Below are 24345 nucleotides of genomic sequence, written 5' to 3' on the forward strand. Positions count from 1 at the left end.
TAGCAGCAGTAATCGGCAAGAGAGAATATGCTAGACGTGTGTGCGAGACGCATGCTTCTCAGTACAAAGTCCATGAGAAACAGGGGAGGAGGGGCACGAGGGTCGTGACCGTACTCCGTATGGGTGCGTGGGGGTAAATGCAGACGAGGGGGGATGCAGGTGACGGGCAGGGGAAGGGGGAACCGCGCACGGCGTTGCAGGCAGGGTCTGTCGTTTATGAGGGAACGGCCTGCAAGAGCCGTGCTGCGGCTACGGGACGAGGGAGGGGGGAGAGGGGCTAATGCTAGGAAGGAACGAAAGCGCTATGATACAGTCAAGACAGCGGCGGGTGTTTTACAGTGGATGCGAGGATTCATGCGAACGAAACTGGAGCCTGGGAAGTGGGATACAGAGCGACCGACGACCGGATACACTATGCGTGTGGAGTGCATGCGAGAGAGCGGGTGCGAGCTGCGGAACGAGGACGGAGGAATAATTTACAGGGCGGAGGGGAGATTTTTTGGGTTCGCCCGCAACGCGACGGCAGGAACGGGGGTCGGGGTCAGCGGACGACCGCTTGTCCAAGTCCTCCGCGCAGTGAGTTAACCGTGGAGCGGAACGCATGCGTTGCGGAGCTGCGCGAAAGACGTCAACGGGTGCCCAGCGTGAGCGGCCTCACATGCGGGGCGGGCCGAGGCGAACATAGGAGAAGGTGGAGTCGAGGGAGTTAGAGAGGCGCGCAGCTCGCCGGCTTCCGAAATCGTGGGTGTGCGGGAGAAGCCTTCGATAGCGCAATCTGACCTCATATTGATCGCTGGCGGGCGTAGACGGGACCATAGTCAGTGGACGCCAGGCGCGGACACGAGTGCAAACAACATACCTTGACGACGGACCACTGGATGATGAGTTGCCGCACACGGTCCGCGAGGCTCTGCTTGCACACTTCGCACGAGAGGTGGTCGGCGAGCGGGCAGAGTGCGCCCTCCATCGTACTGGTCGACAGGTCTGCGATGGTGGTCGCGCGAGTGTGGTAATGTTTGAGTGTTGACGACCAGGAGAGTGCACCAACATCAAGCGTGGCAACGATGAGCGCATGTATGCGTCATATACAGGGCACGCGTTTGATGAGAAGGACAGCGAAGCTCAACAAGCAATCCATAGCGAGCGAGGGCGAGGGCACGTACCTGGCCGCGCGTCCCACGCGAGATAAGCTGAGGCCAACGCCCACGCGCGCGTAAGCTTCTTCTGCTCCGTGAAATCGCATCCTGATGTAGGTGGATGCGGATGGGGCGGGGGCAAGAGGAGGCGTTTGAGCGCGTCGAGTCGGCCGAGATGGAGGAAGAACAGGCGCTTCATGTATACTGGCCCGATCCGGACTGCCATCTCGTCGGTGAGCGAGTGGAGGGCGAAGGAGAGAAGGTGGGACGAGACAGGGACTGCGAGCTCATAGAGGTCGTGAGCGGAGGCGAGCGCGTAGACAACGATCGGCTGAATGGGAGCCTGGCTGAGGATGAACGAGTAGAGCGGGGTCGAGGGAGCGATATGGCGCTTGGGCGAGAGGCCGTACACGTCCATAGCGTCGACGGCGGCGGCGAGGGTGTCTATGCTGGGGTGGTAGTGGGCGCATGAGAGTTCGTAAATGACATGAAGGAGGACATTGAGGACGGCGGCGGGCTCGGGGAGGGGGACGACGGGGCCGAAGTCATCGCGGAGCTTGGACTTGTTGAGCTTTGGGGGGACGAGATTGTTGAAGTGGTTGGCGGACAGGGCGAGTACCTGCGTAGTGTGGGCGTAAAAGAAGACGCCGTCGGCAGAGAGGAAGATGAGGTCTGGGGGAATAGGGAGGAGATTCGAGCCCGGGTGGAAGGTGGTCGAGACAGAGACGATGGTGTTGCCGGGAACATGCCCCTGCGGGACGTCGTCCTGGAGGTCGGGAGGCGACTGCTTGTCGGAAGCCTGTGTGCGGGGTGGTGCGGGGACAGGAACGCGACGCGACGCGGGGCGGGAGAGCAAGATGGGGTCAGCGGAGGGAGTGGAGAGAAGCTGGGGGACGCGTACCGGCGGGGTGAGTACCTGTGTCGGGGTGGGGAGCTGTGGATGGAGGGGGAGGCCAGTGGTCTCGGCGACGGGACGCTCAGGTTGGGGCGAGGGCAGGTCCTGAGGCGTGTCGGAGATGTACTGGAGCACGGAATCCCAGTCTGCGCTGTCCATGACGGGGGGCGGGGGAGGTGGAGGGAAGAAGGAGGGAGTGGGGAAGGCAGCGGGAGTGGGTGCGAGGGGCAGAAGCGGGCGGGCGGGAGGGTATATGAAGGAAGGCTGCTGAGCTCAGACGGGCATCTGGGATGGAGTGCACGGTACGGATCGGCAGAGCGCGGTCGAAGGTGCGGCCGCGGTGGCGGGGCGGGACGAGGGGGCAGATCCAGCGCCTGTCCGGCTGCCGTCCATTCTGGGCCCCGGAGTGGACGAGCGGCGACGATGCGGACGGGCTCTCGCGCATGTGTGGGGGGTCGCGCCAGGCTAGGAGATGGGCTATTATACCCTCGCAGGGCCTGAGCCTGCCACCGAGCCAGGCCCATCCCTCGTCCGTTCCCTGCTCTTCCTCGTCGCTTATGACGTCACCCCGCCGTCCTCGCTCACTATGGAATCTGGCGTGGGGTGGTCCAGCCCCGGGTATCTATCCCAGCCCAGCGCGGTGCCATATATTCTACAGCGCGTACCGTAATCCAAGCCCAAGTCCGCACCTCCCTCACGCCATTACTATGCCCCGTGCCGCCTCCTTCTGCCTCGCGCAGCGCCGTCTACCGGCTCTTGTCCTCTGCCAAGATCGCCTCGTTCAACTCGTCGAGAGGGGCCAGCTCGCGCTTGTCCACGAGATCGAACTGCGCCGCCAGTCAGCCTTCCCGGCCCACTCAAGCGACCGAACCCTAAACGCTCACCTCGTTCACGAAAAGGAAAAAGTGCCGGTAGCTCGTGTTCAGGTGCGCTGCGTCCGCCGTCAGCACGCCTTCTCCAATCCCCACCCCCATCGCCGATTCCCGTCCCCGCGCGCCGGCACAGGGGTCCTCTGAGATCGCTGACTGTGCGCACCTTCGATGCCCAGCGCGCATATGTGCTCAAAGTGGTTGCTGTACAGGTGCGCGTACACCCGGAAGAGCCGCCTAAAGAGCCGCCCAATCGTCTCCCGGAACGTCTTCCCGAACGGTTTCCCTGCGCGCGCGACCTCAGCGTACGTCCGTGCGCATACGCCGAGCGGCGGCGAACGCACCCATCTCGCTCGGGAAGATCTCCTCGTTGTCGAGCAGCCCCTGAGCCCAGTTCATGAGCGCGTCGACGTACTCGGGCGCCGGCAGCTTCGTCGCCTTCTTGTACCGCGCCCCGTCTTCCCAGAGGTACTCGTATCTGCAGACCCTCGCTGTCAGCGAGCAGTCCAGGGTACGAACGTGCGTCCACGTCCGACACAACACCCCAGTACTGGCATCAATCATGCCCGTTGGGCGGGATTGGGGTGGGATGTGGACAGACGGACGGGCGATCGCCCCGCAGAGCCCGAACGCTCACCTGGGCCCGGCGGACATGATCGGGCACTGTGCACGGACGCACGGGCGGAACCAGAGCCTCAGCGAAACGGCGTGCGAACCGCGGCCGACGGGGATGTACTCGCCTCCTGTGGCGTGCAGAACTCGGTCACTGTGCCGTAGAGCATGTTGAGGTGGTTGAAGAAGTCGACAGCTACCGGCGCGTGGGTGTGGATGGGAGATGGCGAAACGGGCATGAATTGGCGAGCGTGTACGGGGGTATATTCCGGTGATGGGTGGGATGGGGAGGAAACGCACCATGAACCGCAAGCCACTCGTTGAGGTCCTCGCCCTCGGGCAGGCGCACCGCAAGACGCAGGTTGCCTGAGCCCTATCACAAGTCTTGTCAGAGCACAGTATCAGGGACCATGCATCGTATATGCGTACAAGGGTAGCCTCGGCGTACTTGCGCAGCTGGTATTGTTTCGTTCCCTCCGGCACATCCTTGCGAGGCTTGAAAGTGCGCGTCTTTCCTCTGCGATCGACAAGACATCAGAGACATACACGGGAACAAAATGGGAACAAACACACAAGTTGAAGAAAGCAGACATGGTGGAGGTGATGAGATAGTTGTAAGGGAACGCAGGTGGACGAGCAAGTGGGTTTCACTCCGCACGGTAGATGCTCAGACGGGTAGAGATAGGCGCCTGTTCTCGATCGCGGATCACTCCAGGGAGATCTAATCTAATCTGTTACTACGCACGCGAGGCTTGCCGCGAGCGTATACGTAGTGACCGCTGCAGTCCTCGAGCCTCGAGGGCCGTCTTAGCGAGGCGTTGACGTCATGTTGTAGTTGAATAGGATGATGTACGGGGCGCATGAAAGAGAGAGCGGGGAGGGATCTCGGGCATAGATTATCGATTTTGTGCCACTTTGCGGGCGTTGGAAAAAGTGTCGCATATGAATACATCCGAGTCAAAATAACGCACAACGTGGGCGCCGGAGCAAACGTAGACCCGCATTTTGAAGGTGTAACTGTCCGTGACCTGTCTTGTCATTCGTACCGGAGACATAATCTGCAGCTGTGACAAGATTAGCGTGCGTCCTTATGATACTGGCCCAACGTGAGAGAACGCGGGGTTCGAGAACGCGTCAACGTCGCGGTCCAGAGCATCCGAAGCGGCCAACGTGGGGTCAAGAAAGAAGGGGCTTGTTGCTGAACGGCCAACCACCAGTGTGCGATGCAAACGGCGTCTTGGAGATAGACGACAAGAGCCCATCGCAGGGCCGCGGATCGGTGCCGTGTGCGACTGGTGGGCCGTGGTGGCTGCCCCGTTCCGTCGCCACCATCTCCGAACGCGCAGCGGATCGGCCTCCGCCCGGGATGACAGTCCATAGCAAACACGGAGCAAACCCGGGTGACGCCTGGCACGAACCTCGCATACACCGACCGCAAGCGGTGCGCGAGAGGCGTTTCAGCCGCACAAAAGCCCAGCTGAGGCAGCGGTGGGTGGGCGCGACGGATCTCAGCGTCCGGGGTCGTCACGGGGCGGGCGGGAGTGAAGGAAGCAGCTGTCGCTGCGGCCGAGGGTGCGGGCGGGGCAGACGGGATAACATCAGCGGGGGCTTGTGAGGGAGACGATGGCTTATCTGCGTTCGAGGCCTGCGGGGTGAGAGAAGGAAGGACGGGGCGCGCACGTTGGCCGTCCGGGGCGTCGTACGTAGCACGTGCATATGAATGCGATCGATGCTAGCTCGCGGACCGGGGTCGAGGACGCAGCGAGAGGCAGGCCACGGACGCTGGGGACGGAGCATGCACCTCTCGCTGGGGCCAAGTACAAAAGGCTGGGCTGGGGAGGACGTGCGAACGTACGACCGAGCACTGTCATGGCCGCCCTTGCCCTCCGCGGTTGGACGAGCGCGCGCAACGTGAGCGCTATTGCCTCAGCCACGGACGGCGGTCACTGTCGCCCTCAGGCGCACCAGGCTGCTCAACTCTTCCTCCCGCCATCTCTCTCCCCCTCCTCCTCCGGCCCCGGCCCCGGCCCGGCCCCCTGCTCCCCGCCTTCTCCTCCTCGTCTTCACCGCTCTTCTCGAGGCCGCCCTTCTCGGCGCTGGCCTCACCCCCATGAACTCCCTCTCCTACCTCTCCCGTCAGTTCGATGTCCTCGCCTCCCCACGGACGCCACCCGGCACCCCGACGAACGAGGACGCCCCCTTCGCGCTCAAGACAGACCCTCACGCTCGTCTAAAGCGTTCTGGCTCCACCAAGTCCTTCCTCGCCCCCCAGCCCTCGTCGTCTTCTCACACCTGGCTCAAGCGGTCCTACTCGTCGCCCGCCCAGGTGAACCCGACCGCAAGCCTGCTCGCGTCGGCCTCATCCCTGCTCGCAGCTCCGCTCACGCGCACGACCCCAGACCCGTCTCGCGTCGCCCATCTGTGTCTGCTGCTTCCACCGAGAAGGCCATCCGGCTCAAGGGCGGCCGCGACGCGTCGCCCGCGCTCCGCCACATCTTCTTCGTCCGTATCGTCCTCCAGCTCTGGCATGCCCTGCTCGCCGCCATCCGCTCTCTTCCCGGAAGGTCATTGCCCCCCATACCGGTTGTGGTAGATGAAGTGGCTGTAGACGACGCCTCGGACGATGAGGACAAGGACACCGAGGAGGACGAGGGCAGCAAACACGAGAAGGGACCGCCAGCACCTGTATCATTAGACTCTTCGCCCCATTCACCATACCAGCCAGCCAACCGCTCCCCTCTCTCGCAAGATCCACGTAAAGCCCCGCCGACACCCCCGCCATTAGTAAAGGCCCTAGAAGCCGGCGCGGAGCTAGAGAAGGAACGGCGCATCACACCAACGCCGCCTCTAGACCTGAAGGCTCTCCTCGCGCCCTCAATCACGCCTCCCGGTGCCCGTTCTCGTGCAGATACTCCAACCCCTCCCCCGAAGCAATCACCTTTCCACCGGCAAAAGACCCTGGTGCTCGATCTCGACGAAACCCTCATCCACTCCACGTCGCGACCCATGCCATACGTCGGCGGCTCCGGCCTCTTTGGCTTTGGCGGCCGCAACAAGGGCGCAGGGTACACGGTTGAAGTCGTCCTGGGCGGCCGCAGCACGCTCTACCATGTGTACAAGCGGCCGTTTGTGGATTATTTCCTGCGCAAGGTGCGTCTTCCGGTCTTCTTGTGCAACGCCACCCGTGCGTGCCCGCGAACTCGTACCGACCACCCGCGCCTTCTCTTCTTCTCCGCAGGTATCGCAGTGGTACACGCTTGTAATCTTCACGGCCTCGATGCAGGAGTACGCGGACCCCGTCATCGACTGGCTCGACGCCGGCCGCGGTATCCTGGGCCGGCGCCTCTTCCGCGAGGTACGTATCTGGTCATTTTACTCCCCTCCACGTAGTCGGGCACGAGGACTGACGTCAGGCCACGCGTCCGACAGTCGTGCACGCAGCTGCCCAACGGGTCGTACACGAAGGATCTGTCGATAATCGAGCAGGACCTCTCATGCGTCTGCCTGGTGGACAACTCGCCGGTGTGTTACACGATCAACGAAGGTGTGTTCGTGTTCTCCGTCCTTCTTGCGCCCCGGGGGCTGACACCACGGCGGGGATAGCGAACGGCATACCTATAGAAGGCTGGACCCACGACCCACACGACGAAGCGCTGCTCGACCTCCTTCCTGTGCTTGACTCGCTTCGCTTCACGAGTGACGTCCGGCGCGTACTTGGGATCCGCGGCTTCTCATGACACGCGCGCGGCTGCCTCCGCCTCTCTAGAGCCTGCTGTCTCGTCCCGCTTTCTGGGTCTTATGTCCTCGTCGCGTCTCGTCTCCCCATCGCTTAGTCGTTGAAGAACTATCGTCGCATTTGCTAATTATTCCCTCAAGTTACCATCGTTCTTGCATCCTTCGCCCCCACCCCCTTCATCACCCCCCTCCCCATTTCCTCCATCGACACTCCCCTTCGACCTCCGCCATCCCGTAGTTTACGCCGCTCCAACGCCGCACGCACACGTCCATGTCCGCACGCATACCACCCCGCCGCACGCCCTCCTTCCACGTTCGCTTCTGCCGTTCTCTCTCTCTCCCTCTCTCTCTCTCGGGCCCACGCATCCACCATGTTTTCCGACGCACCGTCGTAGTAGTCGTTAGTAGTCGTGTTAGTGACCGTCTTCCGCGCCTCCCACGCACTCTTCCCGTCCCTGCAGCAGCCCGCACACCGCGCTAATCGGCCCGCTCCGCTGTACATATGTACGTACATACTCGCTCCCCGTCTCAACGCACAGAGCACCCTCGTCCGCCCTGCCCCCGGTCTGTCTGCCGCGTGGACGGACGGCGTGACGGCGCCCGCATCCGGGACTTGAGATCTTGAGAGCGGAGGTTCACGACGGCCCGCGGTCCTCGCGTGTTCGACGATCAGGCATGCGCTGCGCGCGCTTGGCCGATCGCACGAAACGGGTCCGTCGAGCCGAGGCAGGCACCGTCGAGCATAGGGATGCGTCTGCGCGACGAGCACCGGGAGCGCAGCCAACCTCTGAATGAGGTCTGCCGTCACGCCATGCCGGATGTCCCCTCGCCTCGCATGGATATCGGTCCTCGGGCACGGGGAGGTCCTGAGATCATCTACGTCAATTCGCAGTTCGTGGGGCGCGTGATATATATCGGGGTACAGAGTGGACGTGGGACGGGAGAGCAACTAGTGTGACAGGGTCGCGGCGGGGGCAGGCCTGGCGTGGAAGCGGGCGGGCGGGGGTGGTAGTATACTAACACAATGGATTAGAGACGGGGACTGAGACAAACGGGGATCCGCTGCAGGGGGCAAGAGGAACGGAAAAAGCGAACGGAACGGGACGGGCGGGTGTCCTGGTATCACATCGCGAGTGCAGCTTGCAGCTCCTTGAGCTGCGCTTCCTCGTCGTCCTCCACTGCCGCCGGTTCTGGAGGAGGGTGTGCGGAGGGGCGGCACGGCAGAGCGGCACGGGTGGTCGTGAGCAGGCGAGACGGCGAACGAGATGGGGGGAGGACACGCACTGCTCTCCACTCTGCTCGGACCTGGATGGTGCACGGGGACGGTGTCCGCCATGAGCCGGTCGTTGAGCTCCTCCTGCTCCAGCTCCGCGAGCTCGTTCTTGATCTCCTCCTGCACGCAGACGGCGCGAACCGCGCGGCGGTCAGCACGGGCACACGCACGGCGCGGGGCGCGGGGGGACGTACGTCGTCGAACTCGTTGCCCACGTACGGCGACGAGATCGCCTCGGAGACCTCGTTCGCGAGCTGCGTCTGCTCCTGGATCTCGGACATCGTCTGGTCGACCTTGTCGATCGTCCTGGGGCCGGCACGAGCCAGCGTCAGCGCACGCACATTCCGGCGAGCGGGAGACCAGAGGTGGGAGGGGGGAGGCAGGGAGAGGGGGGAGGGATGGGCACACGCACAGCTTGCCGTGGATGTCCTTGAGCGCGGAGGCCGCCTTCTTCATCGCGGCCATGTTCTCCTGGTTGAAGCTCGCGGACTCGAGCGTGTTGACCTGCATCTCGAGCTGGAAGCGGGCGCTCTGCAGTCGCTCGAGCTCCTGCTCCGTCACCTTCTTCCGCTTCAGCGCCGCCGTCGCCGCTGCAGGGCACACGGGCGGCCGCATGGCGCATGGTATTACCCCAGAAGTACCATGGACAGTTCCGGGTAGACGAGGGGGCGGACAGGTGAGAGGGAGACAGAGAGAGTGAGCGGCGCGGTGAGCCTAGGACGGGCATGGGACGAGCGGGGAGGGGGGCGCACCGGTCTTGTTCGTGACCGCATTCGCCTTCGCCTTCTTCATCTCCTCCTCCACCTTCTTCAGCAGGTACTCCTCCTTCTTCTCGATCATCTGCAGCTGCTGCCGCAGCGTCACTATCGCTTCGCGTGACGATTGCTTTGGGTCGCGCCGTCCGCCAAAGTAGCTCATGAATCCGGCCATCATTGTCGTCTCCACGGGGAGCTAAGCAGTGTGTGCGTGTGGGATCTCTAGTTGGGGAGGAGAAGGGGCGAAGGAGGGGAACGAAGGAGGTCGGGGTGTTGGTCAGAGAGAGAGAGAGCACAGGCGGGGCAAGGCGCCAGGAGCGCACGAGCCGGCTCGTGCCGCTCGATGCCCCCGATAAGGAAGTCGAGTACGTTCGCAGCAGCGCTGACTCGTCTGTCCCGTCGGCGCGCAGCTACGGGCGAGGGTACTGAGTACTGAGGGCTGAGGTGCTGTGCATGACTAACGGTTGTCAGGACTGCTATCGTTGAGAGAATCCAATCTGTTTTCAGACCCCATTCTGGTCATCCAGGCATATTGCTGCACACCCATGCACGTAGCGTGTCTAGGCTGCAGTGGGACGAACGCTAGCCGCATACACTGCATCCAGCTCAACATCAGACATAGGGGCGGCACAATGAGGTACTGGAATAAGACGTCATATCCAGGCTGGATTAAACTCGCACAGTAGTACTAATTCCACGGCATCAGCGAGTATTTTCATCTCCGTCTGTCCCACCCCAGAGACCTCGACGGAGCGAATCCGAGCAGCGTTAGCATATCGTAGGTGAGTCTATCGTGTCATCTACGTGAAGAAGGATAAATTAGTTGTTCTTGTCGCTGTCCTCCTCGCTGGGTCTACTGTCAGCTTTGATACGCGGATCAAGGGGGAAGACTCACTCTTCGTCATCGCTGCGGGTGTCCTCCGCGCCTTTTCCTGATACTACCAGGTATGCGACCCGGCAAATCATCCCAAACCAGACCAGCTGGATAACCTGAAGCGTGCAAAGCATCGTGAAAAATCCAAGGTAGATTTCCTTGGTGAGGTAGTGGCCACGCGACGGATCCCAGATGCGTGGAACAATGTACCACACCTCCCAGGTGACCTTGATGACAATATTGAAGAGAACATGTCGAGTGATGAACCACGAGACCATGAATGTGATGAACATGACGTCACAGAGGGTGCGCATGCCCAGGTACTTGAGCATCTTCGCGGACTGGAGCATCAAGCCTGTTCAGTTGGTGAAGCTCTAGCGGTCAGCAGGGTGGACTGACCGGGAGGAAGATATCGCAGATGTCCATCAGGAGCATGATAAGACAGCCGACGCGGGTATAGTTGTAGAAGTAGCTGCCGACCATGAGCGCGATCGTGATGACATGGTGGCTCATCATCTGCCAGTGGTCCTTGCGGCGTGCCTCCGCGTTGAGGATGAGGACCTGGTGGATGTAGAACGCGGTCTGGAGGAGGTAGTAGAACTTGACGGGGCCGGCGAGCGGGAAGTGGGGGTAGTTGGCCCACACATCGACCGGGTTGAGCATCGAGGTCGGCAGGTTGGCGTGCACGTACTGCAAAAGGCAAGGCACAGAGGGTACGTCATGAGCCACGGGTTCGCGCGACGATGGGATAGAGTTGACGCGGGCGCGTGGGAGACGGAGTTTAAGGACGGGGAGGAGGATGGCAGACGTACCATGCCGAATGGGACCTGGATGGCGTAATAAACGACCGGCCAGCCCTGCTCCGAGAACCGCGTCACCGCGTGCCTCAGCTTCTTGCGCTCTGCCGGCGTGACCGTGTCGGGGGAGGATGCATTGTACCCGTTCCCGTTCCCGTTCTGCGCGCCGTGCCCGTTTGCCTTCTCCGGGGTCCCGTTCGCCTTCCCATTCGTCTTGGCCGCGGCGAGCTTTGCCAGCTTGTGGGCGCGGAGGTTGCGGGTGAGCTTCCACCTCGCGAAGGGTTCCGCGAGGAGAAGTCGCGTCGCGTCGCGGAGGACGGCCATGACGGCGATGAATGTGATCATGAGGCAGAAGTCGAGGAGGCCTGCGCCATAGTAGCTGGAGTCTGGGAACGAGTCCGGCTTCACGGGAGGAGCAGTGGGGACGGAGAGGGTGACGAAGGGAACGAGTTGGCGCGGGAGCCAGGAGGGGGCCTGGGCGGTGTTCACCGCAGAGGGAGGGAAGTTGAGGGCGGCGACGAGCACGTCCATGGTGTGCACGGGTGCTGCTGGGATACGCAGTGGAGGGAGCCGACGAAGGTTGTGCGCGGGGGTGAGATCTTCAGAAGGCAATCGTCAATTTCGAGCGACGTGTGCTGTAGCGTTATAGCAATGGGCGGCAAAGAGCGGGCGGGGCTGCGGCGGAAGAAGCAGCGGAGGGGGGCAACGGGCAGCGGAGGGGGTCGGGGCCGGACACGGCGCGAGGGCAGGGTCGCGCGGGTCGTGCTTGCAGAGGCCTGCGTCGGACGAGGGGGCTGGGGCAGCGTACTCGAGCAAGCAGGCTTTTTGCGCTGGCCGGGAAGAGGAGCGCCCCAAAGCGGCGAGCGCGAACGTGCCACCGGCGTCTCGCCGCTTGATGCGCTGCCTCGGCGTCTCCCCACCCCACGCGTCCTCGCCTCCTGCACGCGCAACGCGCCCACCGCCGCCCGCCATCTCCCTCCTCCGCTCCCCGCCCCGCTCCGCGCGCTGCCATCATGGCCACTACGCAGCCCAACACGACGCTCTACGTGAACAATCTGAACGAAAAGGTCAAAAAGGACGAGCTCCGCGCCCAGCTTTTCGTCCTCTTCACCACCTACGGCCGCATCCTCGACGTCGTCGCCCTCAAGGGCCCCAAGATGAAGGGCCAGGCCTTCGTCGTCTTCACCGACCTTTCAGGCGCCACCGCCGCCCTGCGCGGCTGCGAAGGTATGGTCTTCTACGATAAGCCAATGGTGCGCCCGTCTCAACTTCCTCCGCCCGGAGCACGCCTTTGATCGCGGGCCCCGCCGCTCGCTGCAGCACATCGAGTACGCAAAGTCCAAGTCGTACGCCACCCTCCGCCGTGAAGACCCCGAGTTCGTGCCCCCGACGTCCGTGCACGTCAAGAACGCGCCGAACGGCAAGCGGCCCAGGGAGGAGGAGGACGCGCGCGAAGCCAAGCGCGAGCGGCCGGCCCCGGCGGACGACGACTCGGACGACGAGGAGATGGAGATCGAGGACGATGATGAGCAGGCGGCGGGGAAGGCGTCGGCGAGCGGTGCGTGGTGTTTCGGCTGTGGATCGCGCGCCGGTCGTTCATGGGCTTTCGCGATGCAGGCCAGATACCCGCGGCTGCCCAACAGCCATCGGCACGTCTCATGTGTCTCAATCTGCCACAAGAAGTCACCGAAGATGTCCTCTCGGTCCTGTTCCAACAGTGCGTACTTTTCGCGTTCGTTGTCAGACTGCAAACTGAGGCTTGCCCAGGTATCAAGGGTACCACTCAGTATCCGTTGTACTATCACAAACACCAAGTGCATCAGGGCAAAAAGCGAAGATGGCACATGTCATGTTCGATTCACCAGACCTGGCGTCGGTCGCAAAAGAAGCCCTCGACGGTTTCACGCTGAAGAAGGGTTGGGTGATGTCTGTCTCCTACGTCTAGCATTTGTACTCTATACTGTTTTCATATCGCAGCATCTCACACTGTATCGTCGCATCGCAACCCGCTCGCATCGTGGCGCGAGACTATCGGCACTGGTCTCGAAGCACCTTGCATATATTCGACACTACTGGCAAAACACTGCTGAAAGACCGCCATCGATCTCCCAGGACCATATCGTACACTTTTTCTGTATTTTTGCCATCTCAAGCAGACAACGCCTTGTCAATCGCCTCCCCGACGCCCTTCGACGACGCCGGGTTCTGGCCCGTAATCAAAATCCCGTCGACTCGCACCGCAGGCTGCAAACGAACGCGCGCGCGTACGACCGCGTTTCGCATCAGCCTCGCATCGCCATAGCGCATCCCCAAAACGCGCGCACGACGCACCTGCCACGGCTCCGCCGCCTTCTCGAACTTTCCGCCGAGCGCGACGAGGCGGCTCTCGAGCAGGAAAGGCACGTCCTTGACCTTGCCCACGAGCTCCTCCTCCTTGTCCGTGAACCCGGTCACGGTGCGGCCCTTGACGATCGGCGCACCGGACGCGTCCGTCGCGCCGACGAGCGCGCCGGGCCCGTGGCACACCGCCGCGGTCACCTTGCCCGCGCGGAAGAACTGGGGCGGAGGGGCGGACAGGGCGAGCGAAAGGCGGAAACGTGGGATCAGCGTAAACGGGCCGGGGACGCGACGCGGCGCGACGCACCTCGGACGCGAGCTGCGCGTTCACCGGGTCGCTCGCGAGGTCGAGCATGGGCCCGTGGCCGCCGGGGTAGAAGACGGCGTCGTAGTCCGCGGCGGAGACGGCGGCGAGCGGCCGAGCGGCGGCGAGCTTCTGCCGCACGGCGGGGTCCTCGAGGAAGCCCTTGTCGGCGGCGAACATCTGGACGCTGCCCTCGTCCACGGGCGGGTTCGCGCCCTTGGGCGCCGCGAAGTCGATCTCGTACTTGGGCGCGAGCACTGGGCGCAGAGGGTGGTGAGCGCGGGCGCGCGGGGCCGGGGGGTGTGGCGTACCGTAGTAGGGGTGCGCGGCCTCGGGCAGGTACCAGCCCTGGTCGAGGAGCGCGGAGAGGTCAGACGCGGCGGTGGGGCGGGGGTGCGCGCACGCACCGTCTGCGCTCCCGTGAGGGTCTTATCGGCGGAGGTGAAGACAAAGAGGATACGCTTCGGCATGCTGCTGCTGTGGTGGGTGCTGAGCGAGGAGGGGCCTGTAGCCTACTACATATATATGGCGGGAGAACGGACGATGACGATATCTCTGCCATCCGCGAGCGCGTTTGTCATCCTGATCCACCACGAGAATCCGAGCCTCGCACGTCGACGGTCGTAGGGAGACCCGCAAGAGCGTGCTTGGTCCGGCAACCTTTACTCCGTTCAACCGGCGGCGTGGGTGCCGGGAGAACGTGAACGAGAGAGAACATTCGAGCGTCCTTACTGGGCATGCGATCGCTCAGGAGCCAGAGCGGTGTGGCGTGGAGGCCGGGTATCCATACCGAGCAATAAGAGCTAACCCAGCCGAAAAGCGAACACACTTATGAGACTGCAATAAATCTTCATTGAGAACACAATCGAAACTCGTTCAGGAAAACACGCTCCGTCCTCGGGCCGCGTTCAACATCAACACCATCTCGCACCCCAAGGGTGGCAGAGTCAGATAGCCCACCTGCGTCCTGGGCGCAAGGACGATCAGCCAAGAAGGGTGCGCAAATAATCCCTACGCACTCACTTCGAAGGCAAGACGCCCTGCTGGTGAGGATTCTGCATTGAAGACCAGTAGCCCCACGGACGAGGAGGTTCGTTCGACTCTCCAAGTGGCAGCTGATAGAAGTGGAGTTGGCCGACCTCACCTGGGAAAAGAGAACAGATCGCCTGCGTTGGATTAGCTGCCAGACTGTAGTTATGCCATTCAAAGAGGTTACCATTGGGGCAGGGTCGCTGTAGTACCAGGATCGTTCATTGAGGTGGAGCCCGGTGGGATACCCGATAGGCTCCGGTTCTGCACGGTCGCGGTATGGATCGTTTTGTGAACTGTGCGGGACAGAGCGTGTCAGATCCGCAAAGAGTCGTAGTGTTTGAATGGACTCACTGATAACAAGGTCATGCATGGCCACGCCATGTTGACTCGCTAGTGCGGCGGCAAAGTCCCAGAAAAACGCTCTCCGGGCATCTTGATCGAGCAGGCGCTGAACGCGTAGAGTGTTGAAGGCAAGAGTTGATCGCCAGGCTGGAAACAAGTGCTGAAGTTATGACTGTCGAAAGAGTGAGTTACTACCAACGAAGTATATGTATCGGCTCCCTGAAACTATGTCCTCTGGCCAGGAGAGTACTCCCACGTCGACCGAGCCCGCTAGCCGAACGTCGTGAGCTTCTGCAGTTTATTCCGAGTGGGGCCGCCGAGATTTCGTTGAGGTGCCCGAGCGGTATAAAAATGCCTTTGCGAATGACCCCATATTCACCGATCGACCCATAGCATCATCGTTGAGCATTTGAGCTGCCCAGAATTACCGAATTCTGAAAGTGCAATCTGATCTATGTCTTTAGCTGCAAGAACGCCCGTAGCCAGAGCGGCGTTAAGGTGTTCTGATATATGTTGATTGTAGTATCAGCAGGTAACGGGTTCCATCCTCCTTCTGCACTGTAATGTCAACGACATCAAACGGTGACAATTGGAATTACGTACTGTCGGGCACCACTGACGAGGATCGCTGTCCTGTCGTGGGCAATAATTAGGAGAGGACCGAAGCATGGAATGAAAAAAGCAAACTTTGCTGTACAGCTGCGATAAATAGCGTCGGAAGCAACGTGCATCCGCGTTATGCAAATCCAGCGGATCGATGATAAGGCGTCCGTAATGATTGACTGTCAAATGGGGCAAGCATACGGCATGATCATGCGGCGACCCTTCGTGGGCTAGCAAAAATATGAACGATGCAGCCAATAATCACATCAAGTAGTACTTACGTCGCGAACGGGAAATCCCATTCGTCTTGCGAACTCCCAAGCGCTCTGGAAATGAATAAGCGTGCGTGCTTTGTGGGTGTGGAAGGCAGCTTGCATGATAATCCACAAGCTAGTAGAAGTGGTTCTCAATATCAAGCGATCACCTGATTCAATACACTCACATGCTGCAGCCACCTCATAACTCGAGGCAAGCCTTCATCCGCGTCTGAGAAAGATGACAGAGAGGAAACACCTATGATGACAGAACTGTGAGTATTTGGCGAGAATTGATATAATCAGGGACCCACCTGACTCGAGAACGTAGAAAGCTTGTTCGATAGACGGATGAGAAATCCAAATACTTGCGCGAGACCACGCTGCAGCCCGTGTCTGCCAGATCGACAGTGGTGAGACCCTTCTTAGCTTGATGCGCAGTCGCACGCACCTGTTTGGATTGCATAACATCAAAATTTCGTCATCCAGCTATAGGAGATCGTTAGTGTGCTGTCGCAGGTTCACTATGGCATGATTACTTGCCAGCCTCTCAGAAGCCCGGCGGGTAGCAAGACATCGGATCACCACAACTCTTCCATTCAATCTACCTTGCCACTCTTGCCGTCCGTTGGATCCTCTACCAGATTCACGCCCGATATCGATGTCACTCCACCGCAGCAAACGGGTCTGCGGGAGACACAGTGTAAGTCAGACTGCACATGTACGACTCGAAGGGACAGCTTACATTCGTCTGGGTATCATAGGTTGCCTGAGAGCTGAGAATATTGACCGTGGCTATCATGCAGGCCGTCTGCAATTAGCCTCATGTCAGCGCCAATCGTATGGAAGAGGAGATGGCTGGAAGTACACACATCGAAGGCGTGCCAAGCATCTTCCAACTCAAGTAGGCACTTATTGGCCACATCTTCAATGGATGCCCTATGGATGACGCGGCGGAAGCGTCCCCGCCGTAACTCGTCTTGTGCAGCGCGCTGTATCGAAGATAGCTTCCTGTAGAGCACATCAGCGCACGGCTGACGATGGGGGAGCGATCTTCGTTCATACAGTTCAAGGTTCTGCACATTCGTCAACATCTCGCGGGGAGTGTACGCGAAAGCATTGACAGACGCGTGGACATGTCGAAGGAGAGACGACGCCCGTTCTGCTGTCCGAGTGAATCGCTCTTCCACTTCTGCCGCTTGCTGAGTTTGTCCGTGGAGTTAGTGACGATCTGGCGGTCCTCCAGTGCGCACGCACACTCACCTGGATCGCCTCGACGATCCCGAGGACAACAGCCAGAGACGCACTCAGGCCCGGGACGACGCCCACTGCGTCGGAGGCTTCTTTGGCGATTGCCAACGTGGTGGCCACGGCATGTAGAGCGCCGTCTGTCTGGGGATGCGCGTGAGGCTTGGACAGGCGCATCCTTACCTGCGTGGTACCTGTGCTCAGTACTGGGGGATGGGAAGCATCAACGAAGGTGTCGGCAATGTATTTCTTCGAGTGAGTGACTCGTCAGAGCAACAAGATTCCCAGGGCGGGGCGGTGTCACCTAGGTTTGTTGGGTGACAGCATCAGTACACGTTGGTAACATCGACTGTCAGTAGTCTGTGCAGCGCGACCATACATTTTGTAGACAGCGAGATGATCGATTGATCCATGCAGTGTGTCAGATGAGATGGACCATCATGAGAGTCGAAGTACAAGTTCCGAACCGCGCTAGACGAACTGCAGACGCCGGGACCACTGGCACGAGCCGCACCGGGCCGTCTGTACGACTCCAGTACTCAATACTCATTCATCGCTAGAAACAACTTCTCGGGCGTCGCGTGTGAAGCTGCTGCAGTGAATGGCACGCGCCCGTAGCAGTATTATCAGTAGTTATGTGCGCGTCGTACCACCACCAATCAAAATCACTGGCGGTTTCGCTGATAGGACTTGTTGCAACTTTGTAGGTCACTTCGGGCAAAGAGCAGATTGGTTAGAGCAGAGCTATGGATACAATTTCCAGCGTCATACGGCGTATGTATGTACAAGGGAGCGCGTGGCGTATGGCGGGTATCAAGTGGACAAAGAACAGAAAACATACAACAAACACATAACGGAGATCATGGGACAACACGGTACCAGGACAGTGAATACAAAACGGCACAGAGAGGAAGAAAGAAGGAAGCGCGAGCTGTTACAGCCGCCCCGGAGGCTCAGCGCCGCGCTGCACAGCAGCGGAAGCGGCGGGGAGCTCAATCCGTCGGCGGGAAGATCGTCTCCTGGTCGTACTCGACCGTGTGGTCGTAGGTGAGCGAGGGGTCCGGCCCCCGCATCTCCAGCATGCTCGACACACACCCCGGCAGGTCGCTCCCGAAGATGCTCTCCCACTCGTTCGCAGAGATCGACGGCGGCGGCGGCGACGAGTCCGGCTCCTCGCTCGGGGCGCAGCTCGCCCCACGTGGGGCCGGCCCAGCGAGGGGGCTCAGGTGCACGCCGAGGCCGAGCTCCAGCTCGTGTCCATCCCCGGGAGGTCCCGGCATCGATAGCAGGGGAGAATACGCGTACTTGTGGGGCGACATCAGACCGAAGGCGGGAGACCTTGGGGTCTAGGGTGAGGGCGAGCGTCAGTATGCGACACGCGGGAAGGACAAAGAACATTGGCGTACCGCGCCGTCGCCGAGTGGGGTCGCTGGGATGTCGAGCGGGTACGGCGTGAAGTAGGAATGGTGGAAGTAGCCCGGAGGTGGGGGCGGCATGCTGAGCATCGCGAGCTCGTGCGGAACGTCGTAGACAGAGACGGGAGGGAGGTGCTGAGGCATGGGAGTACCTCGCCGTGACGGCCCCGCCGGGAAAGAGGGCGGTGCGGATGCGGTGCGCTCCTGAGTTGGAGTAGCAGTGGGGGACGGGTGCAGCGAGGGCGGGAGGGATATAGGCGTCTGAGAACGTGCCTCGGCGCCGCGACGGGACCTAGGCTTGCGCGGACGAGGGGGGGTGCGCGCAGGCCCATTGATGCCAACGAAGTGCTCGCGGATGTAGCGAATGTACTCCTCGGAGTTCGGCTCAGGCGCGTCCGGGTGCGGCGCGATCTTGCGGCGCGAGGACTTGCGCTCGGGAGCGAACTTGTAGTCGGGGTGACGGAGCTTGTGCAGCTCGAGCGCGTTGCGTGCCTCGGCGTGCCACACCGCCTTCTCGTCCATGCTGAGCATGTTCCAGCACTCACCGGCGACTCGGCTGATGTTCTGCTGGCGATGCTCGAACTCCTTCGGGATCTTGCCAGTCTTCAGGAGGTGAGAGCGGTAGAGCATGAAAGCGTTGGGAGGGCGGGGGATCTTGCGTTTCGGACCTTCCAAGGGTGTACTGGGGCGTGAGGACGAGTCGGGAAGGGGATGAAGTGCGCCGGCTGTAGCAGCGGATTGCTGCATGCTCATAGCTTGCCATTGTTGGAACTGTTGGAATAGCTGGAAGGTGATGGGCGGGGTCGGGACCGGGGTCGGGAGCCGTGCGGGAGAAGGGGCACGAGAAGTCACCCATCGACGGGTTCCCGTCACGACCCAATCATCATCGGGGGGTAGCGCAAGCGCAGCCGCGCATCCTGATGGCGCGGGGAACGGTGAAGGGGTGTGCTGACCTGGAGTAGGAGCATTAGCCGCTATGGCTAGCCACGTTGCAAACGAAACTCACGGCTAGGCTCAGAGGACATGGCAAGGGACCAGGGCGTCAACAACGGACGGGGGCTGAAAGGGGAAGGGAATGCGCGGAAGCGGAAGAAGAAGAGAATCTGGCGTCCCGACATACGGCGGACAGAGGTCTATATAACTCGGAGGCGAGGACGTCAGCGCCAGCGGGCGGGGGTCAATGGACGGCGAGCGCATTCGTCGCCCTCGATGAAATCAAGTTGCAGCCCGCAGCCCTTCGGCGCGTCACATCGCAGTGAAAGGCCTCAAGACCGACGCTACCGTACCTGAAAGGTTTAGACGGCGCGCGGAGTCGCGTGGCGTTCCGGGCACGCCTACACATCGTTGCCGCGTGCAGCTGGTGTTGGTACCATCCGCTTGAGACCAATCTCCATAATGCAAAGTCGTCAATGTTTCGAACGAGAACTTCTCTGCTAGCCACGATGCATTGGCTCTCGTGCCTCCATCTTCAGATTCTTCGCTTTGTGGCCACGTTGCGTAGTGGGTGATTTGGGTCCCGTGCCCCAAAGGGCCCCAAAGAGAAACTGGAAAGAGGATTCGTTAGTTGTCTGGGCGACAGCAGGCGTCGAGGAGTATCGTCTGAATTTCGAGTGCGCCGTGCATGGAGATGCCAGGTGTACTGGGACAAGCGGGTGTCTTCCTTGCACGGCTGGCTGAGCCACTCAGTACATGTGGCTAGCCTCGAGGTCGCAATGAGGTGATGAATGCCATCCCACCATCAGAGTCGCTTCACAATTTCGGTGCTCTGGCGTGTTCATGGTCACGAACACCGTTGCTTTCTTCGAACGCCTCGATAAACTCACCCTGATGCCATACTTTTGCCACTACGCCTCCTGCAACTGGCACCTCCTGGTGCCACATGATTGCCACATGGAAGAATTCTATAGCCGGATATTAAACGATGTCAAATCGCAGCATTCGTACTTGTTTGAGAGAGCGCACTGTACCATTGAGCAGAATTACATTCCAACGTCTAACCATACGGAATCGCCGGCAGCCTTCTTTACGCGATTCATAACGGCCAAACCCTCTCTCTCCTCCTCTACCTCTTCGACGAGAATGAGGTCAACTCTAGCACCGTCTAATGATAAAAGTCCGTCGAACAAGCGTTGGGCGGAGATGGCCGGGTTGGATGTCGGACCGAGGGGATACACGTTCCATCGGATCTCCGGCGCGGTCACGCTTGAAATCCTCTGGAGGAGAAGAGAGTCTGAGGGCGCCATAACACCGATGTGGAGAGGCCGGCCAACGGAACGCGCGTCTGACTCAAGGGCGGCGAGGAAGGTGTCCACTGGTGTACGCTGCGCACCGAGAGGGGGGGAGGAGAGGGTGTGCAGTAAAGTCACGGGTACGCTTGGCGAGTAATGCCGATACTTCATCCCCGGGGTCGTGGGCGCATGTTCGAGAACTTCATCGCGATAGTCCCGACGGTGTACCAACACTTGCGGAGGGGGTGCAAGGAGGCCTAGAGTTTCGCGGAGGATACGCTCGAGGTCTTCGACAGTGACGCCTCCGGGCCGCAGCACCCGGAGATGGCCATCCGGCTGTAATCCATCCACGACGGTGCTCTCCAAGCCGACCCCGCAAGGACCACCATCGAGGATAATGCCTAGCTTCCCCGAGAGGTCGTGGAATACATGTTCAGCGCGAGTAGGACTGGGCTTTCCCGACGAATTTGCGCTTGGAGCGGCGATGGGTGCGTCGGTGAGTGCGATCAGCGCCCGGGCAATCGGATGAGAGGGCATCCTGACTGCCACAGTGGGCTGACCGGCGGTAATGATGGGAGGGACGATGGAGGAGTTGGTAGGGAAGAGCAAGGTGAGGGGTCCTGGCCAGAAATGCTTCATCAAAGCCTCGTAGATGGGCGGAATGGCGTACCCTGGGGGCAAGATCCGGAGCAGCATCTCGCGAGAGGAGACGTGCACGATGAGAGGGTTATCGGCTGGCCGTCCCTTCGTCGTGAAAATACGGGCAGCGGCGATAGGCTCCAAGGCGAGGGCCCCAAGCCCGTAGACAGTCTCGGTGGGAAATGCGACTGGTTGACGTGCGCACAGATCTTCGGACGCCCTTTGCAGCGCCTTGAGGGTGGCCACCGATGTGATCTCAGGAGTGTTGGATGGGAAGGTGACTGACGATGGGTCGCATTTGAGGATCTGCGTGGTGAGAGCCATGACGGTACGATGTTTGCTCGCGAGCAGAGGACATGAACGGGGCGTGTTCCTACGCAAAAGAGATTTGAGGGAATGCATACATGATCCAGGAGGAGCGATGGGCGAGATTAGGGCAGGGGCGTCGAGTCAGCTCAAAGACCAGTCCGAGTGTTCGCGTCTGCTGGCGGCATTTCCCCATTAAATTCGGCGCTTTTGAAGCATTTTATCTCCAGATAGCACTGTAGGCGCCCGACACGCGTGGGCCGAAATTCAGTGTTTTTGCAAGCGTTATGCGAGAGGGACTAGAACAAATGATTCACAATAGCAGAGAGAACATGACTTGTGCATAATGGAACTGCGTATCCAGTTTATATACATCTCGCAAACGGGAATGACCAAGGACATAGCGAACGCCCCACAAACTGGCTTTACCTGCCCATCATCCTCAGCCTGTCCGGATGAATGCCAGGAGCGGGAGTGTCACCGTTGGGGTGAGAAGGGGGGCCTTGGTTTGGGTTGAACCCATTCGGTGGACCGCCGTTCGGAGGGCCACCGAAATTACCTGGAGGCGGTCCGTTCGGTCCGCCCGGAGGACCGGGAGGAAAGGGAGGACGGGCCATACCAGGCGGCCCGCTGTTTGGCCCACCCTGAACATTGGGAGGGAAAGGCGGCAGATCTTGTGGGGATAGACGTCATCGGATGCAGGAGAGTAAACGCATGGACGCGACGTACTGGGAGGGAAGGCACCAGGGCCCATGCCTGGAGGTCCCATTCCAGGGGGCATGTTCGGAGGGAAAGGAGGCGCACCTGGAGGACCCATCATACCCGGAGGCGGCATACCACCTGGCGGCATACCAGGACGGCCTGCGACGCGTCGGTACTGAGGATAACTGGCGGTGATGTAGGACGTACCGAAAGGGGGAGGGCCACCAAACGGAGGCGCACCGTATCCCATAGGCGGACCCCCAAACGGAGGGCCAGCAGGAGCCAAATGTTGAGGACCAAAGCCGAACCCACCAGGTGGAGGGTTGCCGCTCTCGTACGCTGCTGTGATTTGGTCAATGATACTCTGAGCCTTGTCATGACCAAGGGCTGCGTAGAAGGTCAGTAAGTGGAGGTCATAGTACATGCAAACCACATACACGCATAATAGTCCCTGACGTTGGCGAGATGGTTGCGCCCGTTGTTGTGTGCTTTGCGCACTGTCGTGGAGGGGAATCAGAACCGTGCGGACCCTGGGCAAAATTCCAACTGACCTGAAGCAGAGTCGTGGGTTAGAAAGACATCGCAATAGTCACAATAGTGTTTCTGAGCAGCTGATAAGCGAATATTCCTTGAGAAATACGAGGGGACATACGGGCATGGTGGCAGAACACTGTAGTGGCAGCGGGCAGAAGTCGTCCTTCCTCTGCCTTAGAGCTCAGCGCCTGAAAGGTTCTATCGGAGCTTCAAAACTATCACGTGCGCCCTGGACCGCGATCGCGTCCGCCGAGATTAGCGCTGACTTCAGCTTTGTTCTTCCGTTCGTTCCTCACCCACATGGATTCCTCCTCTAACGGCATACAAGAACCATTCGACCTGATCCGTCTATCTTTGAGTGAACGGGTTTTTGTAAAATTGAGGGGAGATCGCGAACTATCTGGTGTACTACATGTTGGTACAATGCGATCACCGTTCATACGTACGCTGATGGACCGCTTTCCATTAGGCATACGACGGACATATGAACCTGATCTTGAGCGACGTAGAGGAGACGATTATGATTGTGGACCAGGTCGACGGGGCCTCCGAAGGCCAAAATACTGTGAACGTAAGTTCTGTTGTCTGTTATGTTCTATTCATGGGTGAACGCCGCCTTTTAAGATCGCAAAACGCAAGATGGAAATGTTATTTGTTCGAGGGGACGGGGTCATATTGGTAAGATACTTCAGTCCTATTGCACACCGATAAAACCCGACATTGTGTTGGCGCAGGTCTCCCCACCGTCGCGACCGTAACCAGCTCAATTCGTGGCTCTCGCGACCTTTCGCCAACAGTGATTGTCATGTCCAACGCATAGTTCAGTTCGTTGGCCGCCAAAACCACAGATATATCTAAAATCCAGTTTCCTCGACAGTACAACTGCGGTCTGCCGCAGACCCCGGTGTAGTCGCCCCGGACATCCCGGAGATGACTGGCGGGACGGACTGATGTGCAGGTTCATCTTGAAGGCCAACGCCTTCGTCGGAGTCTGGGGGTACCGCTCCTCTCGGCCATGTGCCCTCACGTATCCAGCCTGCTTGTAGAATTTTGAGCTGCAATGGAAGCTGCACGGTTACCGTCAAAAGTTCGCTACTGGGTGCAATGAACGACTTACGACCAGGACAAGAGGGAGCCGATGCTTCAGTCTAGAACCTCCCACCAAACCCCGCCACACCCTATCCACACCAGCATCCCATACTGCATCGTCTTCTGTAGCACCTGGCTCGTCGAGTAAAGCCTCAAGCTTTTTCCGGGAAGGGTTGTCTTGGTTGCGAGACGGGAGATTTGGAAGTGACGATAACCAGAGGGCTCTACGAGCGTTGTATAAGGCGGGCCCAGAATATGGCAGTTCGGCGGCAGCCACACGCTCGTTGAAGGAAGACGTGGGTGTGCTCATGCTGGGTGTAGGCAGGGGACTTAGTTGGGAGTCGAATGGGATAAATGATATCTCAT

The 24345-nt window shown here is 60.2% G+C and overlaps 13 protein-coding genes across 13 annotated transcripts; 3 read left to right on the forward strand and 10 right to left on the reverse strand.

Annotated features, from left to right (window-relative positions):
* Positions 1-706: 706 nt before the first annotated feature.
* BXZ73DRAFT_82236 (uncharacterized protein) lies at positions 707-2190 on the reverse strand (the record flags this gene model as incomplete). Its single annotated transcript, XM_048023660.1, has 4 exons — positions 707-760; positions 860-984; positions 1164-1935; positions 2038-2190. 4 exons carry the CDS (start codon positions 2188-2190, stop codon positions 707-709), a joined length of 1104 nt encoding a protein of 367 aa, XP_047871899.1.
* Positions 2191-2777: 587 nt separating this feature from the next.
* BXZ73DRAFT_107340 (Mob1/phocein) lies at positions 2778-4105 on the reverse strand (the record flags this gene model as incomplete). The annotated part of the gene is made up of 9 exons (XM_048016880.1): positions 2778-2858; positions 2916-2962; positions 3067-3186; positions 3245-3378; positions 3538-3563; positions 3617-3708; positions 3813-3885; positions 3942-4029; positions 4086-4105. 9 exons carry the CDS (start codon positions 4103-4105, stop codon positions 2778-2780), a joined length of 681 nt encoding a protein of 226 aa, XP_047871900.1.
* Positions 4106-5622: 1517 nt separating this feature from the next.
* On the forward strand, positions 5623-7249 carry BXZ73DRAFT_107341 (NIF-domain-containing protein; the record flags this gene model as incomplete). Its single annotated transcript, XM_048016881.1, has 5 exons — positions 5623-5864; positions 5912-6662; positions 6751-6867; positions 6942-7056; positions 7116-7249. 5 exons carry the CDS (start codon positions 5623-5625, stop codon positions 7247-7249), a joined length of 1359 nt encoding a protein of 452 aa, XP_047871901.1.
* A 1120-nt stretch (positions 7250-8369) lies between these two features.
* On the reverse strand, positions 8370-9450 carry BXZ73DRAFT_56119 (Snf7-domain-containing protein; the record flags this gene model as incomplete). Its single annotated transcript, XM_048021436.1, is given in 6 exon segments — positions 8370-8425; positions 8532-8640; positions 8715-8826; positions 8933-9110; positions 9195-9234; positions 9253-9450. 6 exon segments carry the CDS (start codon positions 9448-9450, stop codon positions 8370-8372), a joined length of 693 nt encoding a protein of 230 aa, XP_047871902.1.
* A 716-nt stretch (positions 9451-10166) lies between these two features.
* Positions 10167-11477, reverse strand: BXZ73DRAFT_56118 (longevity assurance proteins LAG1/LAC1; the record flags this gene model as incomplete). Its single annotated transcript, XM_048021435.1, has 3 exons — positions 10167-10490; positions 10549-10839; positions 10962-11477. The coding sequence occupies 3 exons, from the start codon at positions 11475-11477 to the stop codon at positions 10167-10169; spliced, it is 1131 nt and encodes a 376-aa protein (XP_047871903.1).
* Positions 11478-11959: 482 nt separating this feature from the next.
* BXZ73DRAFT_56147 (RNA-binding domain-containing protein) lies at positions 11960-12891 on the forward strand (the record flags this gene model as incomplete). The annotated part of the gene is made up of 4 exons (XM_048021442.1): positions 11960-12199; positions 12267-12522; positions 12564-12663; positions 12714-12891. The coding sequence occupies 4 exons, from the start codon at positions 11960-11962 to the stop codon at positions 12889-12891; spliced, it is 774 nt and encodes a 257-aa protein (XP_047871904.1).
* A 203-nt stretch (positions 12892-13094) lies between these two features.
* Positions 13095-14057, reverse strand: BXZ73DRAFT_82240 (ThiJ/PfpI; the record flags this gene model as incomplete). The annotated part of the gene is made up of 5 exons (XM_048023661.1): positions 13095-13190; positions 13278-13502; positions 13591-13844; positions 13899-13935; positions 13995-14057. 5 exons carry the CDS (start codon positions 14055-14057, stop codon positions 13095-13097), a joined length of 675 nt encoding a protein of 224 aa, XP_047871905.1.
* A 1356-nt stretch (positions 14058-15413) lies between these two features.
* BXZ73DRAFT_82241 (uncharacterized protein) lies at positions 15414-17243 on the reverse strand (the record flags this gene model as incomplete). Its single annotated transcript, XM_048023662.1, has 11 exons — positions 15414-15519; positions 15565-15594; positions 15766-15794; positions 15846-15890; positions 16007-16050; positions 16078-16091; positions 16133-16269; positions 16427-16505; positions 16691-16829; positions 16947-17049; positions 17082-17243. The coding sequence occupies 11 exons, from the start codon at positions 17241-17243 to the stop codon at positions 15414-15416; spliced, it is 888 nt and encodes a 295-aa protein (XP_047871906.1).
* Positions 17244-18916: 1673 nt separating this feature from the next.
* Positions 18917-19135, reverse strand: BXZ73DRAFT_32347 (high mobility group box domain-containing protein; the record flags this gene model as incomplete). The annotated part of the gene is made up of 1 exon (XM_048017819.1): positions 18917-19135. A coding segment is annotated over one exon (219 nt), but the record flags the coding sequence as incomplete, so codon positions are not given.
* A 1325-nt stretch (positions 19136-20460) lies between these two features.
* On the reverse strand, positions 20461-21672 carry BXZ73DRAFT_56144 (translation factor; the record flags this gene model as incomplete). Its single annotated transcript, XM_048021440.1, has 1 exon — positions 20461-21672. One exon carries the CDS (start codon positions 21670-21672, stop codon positions 20461-20463), a length of 1212 nt encoding a protein of 403 aa, XP_047871908.1.
* A 1012-nt stretch (positions 21673-22684) lies between these two features.
* On the reverse strand, positions 22685-22959 carry BXZ73DRAFT_28659 (uncharacterized protein; the record flags this gene model as incomplete). The annotated part of the gene is made up of 3 exons (XM_048017760.1): positions 22685-22743; positions 22794-22853; positions 22908-22959. Coding segments are annotated over 3 exons (171 nt in total), but the record flags the coding sequence as incomplete, so codon positions are not given.
* A 231-nt stretch (positions 22960-23190) lies between these two features.
* BXZ73DRAFT_93160 (like-Sm ribonucleoprotein) lies at positions 23191-23648 on the forward strand (the record flags this gene model as incomplete). Its single annotated transcript, XM_048026586.1, has 4 exons — positions 23191-23304; positions 23360-23461; positions 23515-23568; positions 23625-23648. 4 exons carry the CDS (start codon positions 23191-23193, stop codon positions 23646-23648), a joined length of 294 nt encoding a protein of 97 aa, XP_047871910.1.
* A 96-nt stretch (positions 23649-23744) lies between these two features.
* Positions 23745-24289, reverse strand: BXZ73DRAFT_56117 (uncharacterized protein; the record flags this gene model as incomplete). Its single annotated transcript, XM_048021434.1, has 2 exons — positions 23745-23945; positions 24008-24289. The coding sequence occupies 2 exons, from the start codon at positions 24287-24289 to the stop codon at positions 23745-23747; spliced, it is 483 nt and encodes a 160-aa protein (XP_047871911.1).
* Positions 24290-24345: the final 56 nt, after the last annotated feature.

The sequence above is a fragment of the Epithele typhae genome (genome assembly GCF_022376455.1).
Source record: "Epithele typhae strain CBS 203.58 chromosome Unknown BXZ73scaffold_107, whole genome shotgun sequence".
Taxonomy (NCBI): domain Eukaryota; kingdom Fungi; phylum Basidiomycota; class Agaricomycetes; order Polyporales; family Epitheliaceae; genus Epithele; species Epithele typhae.